Genomic DNA, 9,322 nt, shown 5'->3' with positions numbered 1-9,322 from the left:
TCATGTTTTCCATTTTGTTTATTTACGAAAATGTCAAAAGGTCATTTAAGCCTTTAAGTGTAAAGCTAAACTGCACATACCAGTGCATATGCACCATCGATGTTGACAAACGTCTTGTCTCGTAAATAGTTTAAAACGACTTTCACCTTGGCACACATAAAATTGTACATATATCACTTGAATATGTTCAACAACAAAAAAATATAAACATTTCATTGGTCGATATATTTGGAATGATTAAAAAGCACCGTTAGATTACTTTTGTCCGTAAACACTGTTGGAAAGTGAAGTGATTACGTGTAAAATTTCACATCAACGATATTTGAGACAATGCGAGGTTGTCACGTTGACACAACACAATGATATAATTGCCGACATGTGCCATTGGAGCTTACTTGATATTACGCTTGCAGACCTTTTAAAGATAACATTTGAATAATTACTGTCGCAAAGAGCTGCCGGATTGCAACGGCCTACTTGCAATATTCGTTCTCTCTGGGAACATGATACAGTATGTTTATCAAACGAACAAATGGCGCTTCGGTGAACCTTTGCCTTTTTTTTATCAACATAAGTAACCGAACTGACAATTACAATGCAAGAGCATTTGTCAGTTAATACGTGCACTTTTTTTCGTATTTGTGGACATGTATACAATGCCTAAAACAATTGATCTTTATTTCTGATTACGGATTTCCACTTGGTTGGTTCAGATGAATAATTTACCTTTTATTCTATATGACATAATTGTGAGTACAGTAACACGCCTGCGATATTCATGGCCAATAAATTAGAGATCTTCATACGTTTCCTGTATTAACTTGACCGAGGTGCACCAATCCGTATGTAGGTTTAAACACTTTTGAATGCCACATACTGTTCGAAACTGAAACTTCAATGCAGTGTTCTTAATGGGTTCGTTTTTAACAAGGATAAGAAAATATGTATTGTTACTTAATTAACCCCTTCAAACGAATACTACAGACACGAATAAAAAAGTTTCAATAAATCGTTTAACAATTAAATTGATTTAAATCATGGATAAGCTTTATATTAATATATGTTATGCAGGCATCTGTCCGTTTAGAATAATTAAAATAAATACAATGCATGCCAATCAAATATAAGTAATTGCCTTAATGTTTCCTTTTTTCTTTTCATATCTCACCGCCATTAAGGCTATGACAGGAACTGTCTTTAAAAGTATCATTTTGTTGTATGCGCGTACACATATAGAATCCTGAATCACTAAAATAGAAAATGGACATCAACTTTTCCATTCCCATGATTATTGGATTCGCCATTGGTTAAGTAAGGAGGACCGAACTTATAAGACTTGAACTCATTAATGACAAGTGTGTTACTTGGTATGTTGAGGGGGTGTTGGTTCGCTACGGGCAATGTTTTAGTATTGTTTACGTTTTAGCAATGTTAAATGAATAAACAGCACACTCTCACGACAAGCAGGCTATCGGAGGCGTCAGTATTGAGTACTTATATAATGCTCTTAATTAAGGCTTCTTTGTATTGTTTGAGGTTTGCTAGTCTATATCGTCTGATCAAAGAAAACACTTCTAATATTGTATCAGGGTCGAAAATGAAATGCATGATGCAGTGTTTACCTATTTAATATTTCGCGAATTATTATATAAAACATGTAAAGAGGTGTGCGCTATTGTATAAAATTAAATGAGTTTGAGTAACATAATATTCACTCAGTAGATGAATCAAACATTAACACATGCATGAACGTTGTTTGGAAACTGCAATTTGTATTGTCTTGTAAACGATCTTAGAAATGATGTTGATATACATATCACAGTTCTTGCTACCTTAAACATTAACAACGTTTTAAACCTAATTATTTGACGCGCGATATAGCTACATTACTCGCTGCTACATACATGTACAGTACTAAGAGCTAGGAAAGTGTCAATCATAAAAGTAAATGTCTAAATCAACATCAAACTCATATACTGAGTATTTTGAATCAGCGATTTCTATGAAGCATATTTATATGTCTATCGCTCATAGTCCGATTTCAATGTTAGGTTATTTTGCAGAACGCATCTAAAGGTGATCGATGAACACTGAGATATTACACCGTCTGTTATGCAGACACATTCATCGAGCTGTTCTCAATCTACGTGGGTTGCTCCAGTTACTGACTTCACAACAACACGATACAGCAGAGAGAAAGGCTTTAAAGCAGTGCACACAGGTAAAAAATAAGTACCCGCCTATGTGTTATTACCTGAAGTACGTATACCATTATAATGTCGGCAGCTGAACTTGCATTTATAATAAGAAATTATTTAAAGAAGGCATTAATGCACTTTGTTGATAATCAACCGCGTCATTTTGATGACTTTTATATAACTGAATCGGTAACAGGACAATGGTCAGTGAATTGGTCAGTGAGAAGCGTGGTCAAACAATGACATTATATATGTATGGTACAAATGTCAATGTCAATAAACAAGTCCAATTTTCAGACTGGTTACTCAAAATGACGACTAAACACTTTATAGAAATTAGTATATTCTGGTGTCAAAGTAGTGATCATTTATTTTTTAATGAACACAAAACGCAGTGTGGTTCAACACCGTTACACCTGGGAAATATTAACCTTCAAGAACATTTGCTTTCACGTACACAAATACTAAAATGTCCTGTTATGACTTACCTGATAGACGCGTCCTATTTCTGGATTTGTTTTCTATTTTCGATATAGATAGCGCGCTTTTTTGTTTGCGTCCAGTATGAAACAAATATTAAAAGTGCACAAACAAAATTGTACTTAAAGCGGGTATATGCGATTTTGTCAAATATTTATGAATTTATAAAAAATGTGTAAAAAAACTTATTATGTATATATTTCAATATAAATTAAAATAAAAGTTAACAAGAACATGTGTCGAAAAATGCGAAATAAGCCAGATATTTAATTCTGAAATTGAAAACGGCTGTACAGCCGAATTCGCCAGCATGTATACCATACATGTACGATGTGAATCTAAACTTAGTTTAACGGTTTATTTGAATTCCTGCAACGATATCTATTCATACGACACACGAACACTAACTCCGATCCTAATACAAAGACGAATGCTTCGGTTATTGTAGGAAAATATGTACGTCACAATCGGCTCGGGGCGCTAATTTGTCTTTGCTGCATTTTATGAAATTCGGCTTTGATGTATATTTTTTCTTGCCTATTGTGTGTTATTGTAACGTATTTTATTAATATATTACAATTAAACTCATATAAAAAATCGTATATACCCGCTTTAAAGTTCGCAATCTTATTCGGTGAGCTGATCGACTCTCATGCGTCCACACTTCCCAATACACAAATTATTTAACAATTTTTTTTTCAAGGTAAGTTTGGCCTTTTGAGTCTTGCCGTAATTCATCAAAACGTTATATTTAATTGTGTCCTTAACACATTTTAGACCTGTAAATTCTGTTAATGAACGTCTCGCATTTCTTTAGGACTTGTCGTGCGGGTCTCACATAAAAATTTGATTTATAATCCAGTTTTAGCGCTTCAGGTAAAAATTAAAGGAAAGTTATTTATTTGCTATAAAAGTTGTGTAGTTATTTTGTATCTCTTTATAGTCTCCCACTCGGTAATAGTTGCATTGTTCACCCCATGATGACAGTTTTCAGACTAGAATATCAGCACGTTTCCGTGATACACCATATCATATCCACTTTTCATTTCTGTTTTATTTCTAACAATGTCATCTTACATATAACACATTTTCTTTGTGGAAATAGAATGTAATATTAATAAAACAATAACAATAATATTGTGGAATAAAATTATGGGAAATATGCTGATTTATTAAAGTTTATCGAATGTTCCTCGTGGACATAAAAGAAACATGCATAATTATTGTTTGTTCATGCAATTAAAAAAACTAAGCCATTTAATTATATTTTAAAGCATGATTGAATGTTATGCAATAAAGAGACACAGAAGAACTAAATTTTTATAAAACAGTACCAAATCATCCTGGACTTGTCAGCTGCATGATAAATCACATTCCTGTGCGTGGCATGTACGACAAGAAATAGTAAATGCTCTAGTCCAGGATTGTGTCATTTACATTACAAGCTTTGACGAATAAGCCAAAGTATTTAAGGACAAAACTTACAGTAGAGAAGCGCCCTATAGTGGTTAACATTTAACCTTTTTCATCAAATATTATTCAAACACAAATAAATTTCTCTATGTTTCTTAGTAGCAAAAGCATGATCCGTCTGCCATGTATTAGCCCCTTTTATTGTTTACATAAACATAGGTCGCATTAGAAAGCTGAAATAAACGTGTTTGTGAATGTTTGTGTAAAACGCTATTGAACGCAGTACTTGTTAGATGTACCTCAATGCAGTACTCATGCTGTACATTCATATACGTATGTATGAACTAAAATTATCTTCAACGCGCGGCATGTAATTGTCGCTTAGTGGCATTTTATAGCGTTTCTTTCACGTTGTGAACAGTCTCCTCTTAACAAAATGCAAAATTCAGTAAATGTGTTATAATGCTGTCATATAACAGACGGCCAATGGCATAAACTGACCTTTCCTATGCTAGTGTTTCTTTCACGTTTTGAATATTGCCGTCTTATAAAGATTCACAAATATACAGTTAATGTGCCTTTCAAATGAAGCTTTTCGTTATTTATGGATATAGCGTCCGATTTATCATATGCCAAAAATAACGCTGGCAATGCTTTTTCAATGCGCTTAATTTTTAACATTATAATGAAATGCAACCAATGATGTGAAGTTCATAACGTAGTCCGTCACTAAGTCACTTTTGCCGTTAACCCTTTGCATGCTGGGAAATTTGTCGTCTGCTAAAATGTCGTCTGCTGAATTTGAAAAATAAGCATTTTCTTCATTTTTTCAAAGAATACTATCAGAATAGCAAACAGTTTGAATCCAGATGAGACGCCACGTTCTGTGGCGTCTCATCTGGATCCAAACTGTTTGCAAAGGCCTTTAAAATTCGGTTCCCGCACTGAAAGGCTAAGCTTTCCAACCAATGATGATTGCCATTAATTGCTAACGTCGTCAAATGCTTATCTACAACACTTACAACATATATAAGGCAAATGTATTTTGGAAGATAAGTTCTTGATCAATCTTACGTCAAAGCAAATATGCATTTATATTTAAGAAGAATTGTGGTTCAATTCTTTATTATTCGACAGGACATTCATAAGCATGCCCGAATATTCCAACATTCTATCGATTACTGTACTGCATAACTCAACGGTGAGGCCGATTTGTTCTTGACGCATTATATGCAATCTTAAAACAGGAGTGCACCCTTTAGTTCTACTTGCGGTTAACGCATTTAACTACGTGCAGGAATGTGAGCCTTGTTTGGAATTCAAGGACAGATAACAACAGTTGGTAACGTTTCAATCGATTTAATAAAAGAACTTGTCAATTGTATACAACATATTTATTCCAAATTTGAACAAAGGGTATGTATGTGCAAATACGACATAGATTTAAGGCATTGTTCTGCAAATTACAGTTAAACACAAACATACTATGTTTTTCAATTATTTGTTTATACTGTAAAATTATTTATGTAAAAGTTCATAACACAAGCTTTGACGCAAAAATTGCTAATACAGAATTAATACATTCTTCAAATAACTCGAATGGTCATACACGAGACACGAGTCTTCACGAATCTATACCAAAAGTTCATATAGTTTGACAGTCATATGGTGAAACAAAGCAATTTCAATCCAGGCGCAATGAGTCATCTAGGCTACCTTTATCACAGTGTCAAGTGCAGACAGTGACCGAATAACAAGTCGTGATCAACGTTGTATAAGTGACGATTGGTTTACCTCTGCATTCGTGATAAAAGCCCCACGCCGCTTGATAGGATCTGCACTAGACACCCAACCAAGAGTCACATTAGACAATTGTCTCCATGCTATCGCTTCACATTCTTTCTAACAACTCCGCTTTGGTAATTTGTCCAGAAGCTCTTTCAAATGCGTACGCAATTGTTGAATGTTATGTAACGTTTTTGATGATGATGATGATGTTAAGATCTCGTCCTGGTATGGCCACACCATAGTCCAGGTAACGTCACTTTGACGCTGCGTTGCTTGAACCGATTTGCGATTAAACAGTTTATTGAACTGGCGATGCTGTCGGTTGCATAATAAAGTTGTTATTTCGTCCAGCTTAATGGGGTGATCGAAGAACGTCAGATCCTCTCCTAATGCAGATTCCTCACGCTTGATGCCATCGGTTGCCAACCTTCACTAGCAATAGCTGCTGTTCGTAATCATGATGAATGGGTTGGGCTACCCTGTAAACAGACAACGAAAAATACAATTAGTTTTCATTGACATGTGTTATAAAATGTTATTTCACTTAATGATCTATTGACTTAAAGTGATAGTATGGGCATCAGTTTATAGGTGTCTATCGCAACCGTTGTTTATATTTGGTGTTTTCACTTCATGTACACTTATATTTGTTACTGCAGCATCAACATACTAAAACAATATCACGGAAAGAGAAAAATAATGCATTTGAATAACAACCGTACTTTTGTTTGACAACTGATCATGCATGTACGATGCGAAACTAAACTTAGTTTTAGTGCAGATTCGTTCATACGATACAAAGACACAATTTTGTTTTACGGATCATTTCGGCTTAAAGAACTGGGTGAGTCATGTTAGAATATAAAATATATTCTTATAAACAACTGGTAGCAAGATGAGTTGCAGATTATTGGTCAGTGACCACATTTTAACTCTTTTGACCTGTTAATTCTTTTCAGCTCAATGAAATAGTGAAAAATGCCCATAATATCACTTTAAGCAAGAACTAATATTCATATCGTATTTGATTACAAATCAAAACAAAACCAGAGAGCAAAGTAAAGAAAGCAATAGAAACCTACATTAAATGATTGCGTTTTGACAGGTGACTATCAACTAATGCTGTTGTTGATATCACTATCATCGATATCCGTGATGCTTGCGTCGCATGGCACAGTGGTCAACAAGACGCAGGTCAGATCAGTCACGGAATGCGCCTTCTTTCTGTTGACCTTCGCGATGCTTTGAAGGACCTTCTCCTGGATGTTGGCAACTCTGATGTCGTTCTCCCAGCAGTAAGCCTCAATCAACGTTTGTTGAATGTGCGCCGAGATGTCTTGGCTTTTCTCTTCTGGCAGGATGCACAAGGCTACCAGCTCCGGAGAACTTAAAACATAAAATATCAAAACAAATTAAGGGTTACGCCAGGGCAGCTCTTTAAATGCATGCATGTTTCAAACACATACCTATATGAACCGAATAATATATTATATAGATCTAATATCAGCCCCTCTAACATTAGTTTCTAATTGAATGGCAACTCTGAGCTATTTAATGCATCGATATTGTTCAAACATTAATCATAATGAACAGAAAAATAACAACTTAATTGCAACTCCACTCCAACTAGTTTTGAATAATAGCAACTCCAAATAATATCAGAAGATCATCTAGGTAATCACTAACAGTATCAAGAAAAACTTACTGCTCAAGAACGCTGGCGCACTTAAAGACCCCTTGCATGCATTTCGCCTCTCTCACCGCCTGTGAAATGACCTCCTCTATGTTGTTTATTGCTTCGTCACAAGACCTGTAACATAGAACAGGTACAAGGTGATTAGGTACAACATCATTCGATTTCCTCTCTAAGAACCATTCAATGCCCACGATAAACGAAATTAAATCCTGATGAAATTCTGTGTACTTATTAATTTAACTTTGTATGTTTTTTTCTATTTCAATTTAACAGTTGTTTACAGTTAAAGATATCATTAATACAATAAATCAAAATGTTACATTATAAGATTGCTTATATAATTTTGTTTTATAGTTTAAACAAAATATAAAGCAAATGCTTACATTTCACTGTCAGATCCAGATTCCACAGACATATTCCTAATGTAAGATTTCATTGTCACAATATTCCTTTTCATACTTTAATATAAACCTTGCACAAAGCAAAACGATGAACTCAATGTTGCGTATGGTGTTCTTGTTCGTAGCTCTTCGCTTTACGTTATGTTAAAAATAACTGAGCTGGTGGCTTTTATATCAATGACCTTAACGACGATAGTTATCGTGTTTTCATTGGCTGTACCGATGTACACAGTCACGCGGTTCGATCGACCTTATATTGAACATTTTATAACGAACAAAAGAAGTAGTCGCTATCGGGTGCAACGTTCTACTTTGGTGTTACCTGTTTTGAAACTAGAAGGTATATAATTATACATTAATAAGTTTCCAGGTACTTGATTTGGACTGTTTGCACGCGAATAAATTTGATAAATCGAAGCGAAATCTTTATATGTTATGGGCACATGATAAATATTAACCCAGACATTGATTATTCAATGTCTCAATATTTTCTGAAAGTTAAAATTATTTTTGAAAAATTCAGTACGAAATGTATAGATTGGTTTCTTATTAACCTAATAAATGTTAATGACGTGTGCTATATAGTATAAATCGTATCAATAATTCATAGAGAGATTTTGCGTTGCACATTTCAAAATAATATTCCCGTCGGTATCTTTATTATCTAAAATCAGCACTTCTTGTTCAACAAATCAACTATCCTGATTTAATAAATATTGCGTTTTATGGCATGATGTATGTTTAGCAAAACCATCGTTCTCTTGGTCATTAACATAACCCTCCAACTTATTCAGCTTAAGGCCCTATTCGAATGTAGGTCTTTGGGTCAGCAATATCTCACGGTCTGTCTGTTTTGTTAGTGTTGTCTGCTTGTATATTTACCATAATAACCCTACTCATTACATCGTTATTGGTATAAGTATCTACTCTCTTCTATACTATTGGTATAAGTATCTACTCACTTCTCTACTATTGGTATAAGTATCTACTTTCTTCTCTACTTAAACTACTCATTACATCGTTATTGGTATAAGTTTCTACTCTCTTCTCTACTTTACCTACTCATTACATCGTTATTGGTATACAAATCTACTCTCTTCTCTACTTTAACTACTCATTACATCGTTATTGGTATAAGTATCTACTCTCTTCTCTACTTTAACTACTCATTACATCATTATTGGTATAAGTATCTACTCTCTTCTCTTCTTTACCTACTCATGACATCGTTATTGGTATAAGTATCTACTCTATTCTCTACTTTATCTACTCATTACATCGTTATTGGTATAAGTATCTACTCTCTTCTCTACTTTACCGAACAACTTAGGCTTGAAGGCATCGCC

At 34.3% G+C, this 9,322-nt stretch overlaps 1 protein-coding gene across 1 annotated transcript; it reads right to left on the bottom strand.

Moving 5' to 3' along the window:
- Window positions 1-5,434: 5,434 nt before the first annotated feature.
- Window positions 5,435-8,129, bottom strand: LOC127874059 (growth arrest and DNA damage-inducible protein GADD45 alpha-like). The gene is made up of 4 exons (XM_052418169.1): window positions 7,959-8,129; window positions 7,585-7,689; window positions 6,962-7,265; window positions 5,435-6,358 (listed from the first exon to the last, which is right to left on the bottom strand). Exons 1-3 carry the CDS (start codon window positions 8,030-8,032, stop codon window positions 6,992-6,994), a joined length of 453 nt encoding a protein of 150 aa, XP_052274129.1. The 5' UTR covers window positions 8,033-8,129; the 3' UTR covers window positions 5,435-6,358; window positions 6,962-6,991.
- Between the last annotated feature and the right edge of the window lie 1,193 nt (window positions 8,130-9,322).

The sequence above is a fragment of the Dreissena polymorpha genome, chromosome 3 (genome assembly GCF_020536995.1).
Source record: "Dreissena polymorpha isolate Duluth1 chromosome 3, UMN_Dpol_1.0, whole genome shotgun sequence".
NCBI lineage: Eukaryota > Metazoa > Mollusca > Bivalvia > Myida > Dreissenidae > Dreissena > Dreissena polymorpha.
The sequence above is the reverse complement of the archived record's forward strand: the minus strand, read 5'-3'. Positions and strand labels throughout refer to the sequence as shown.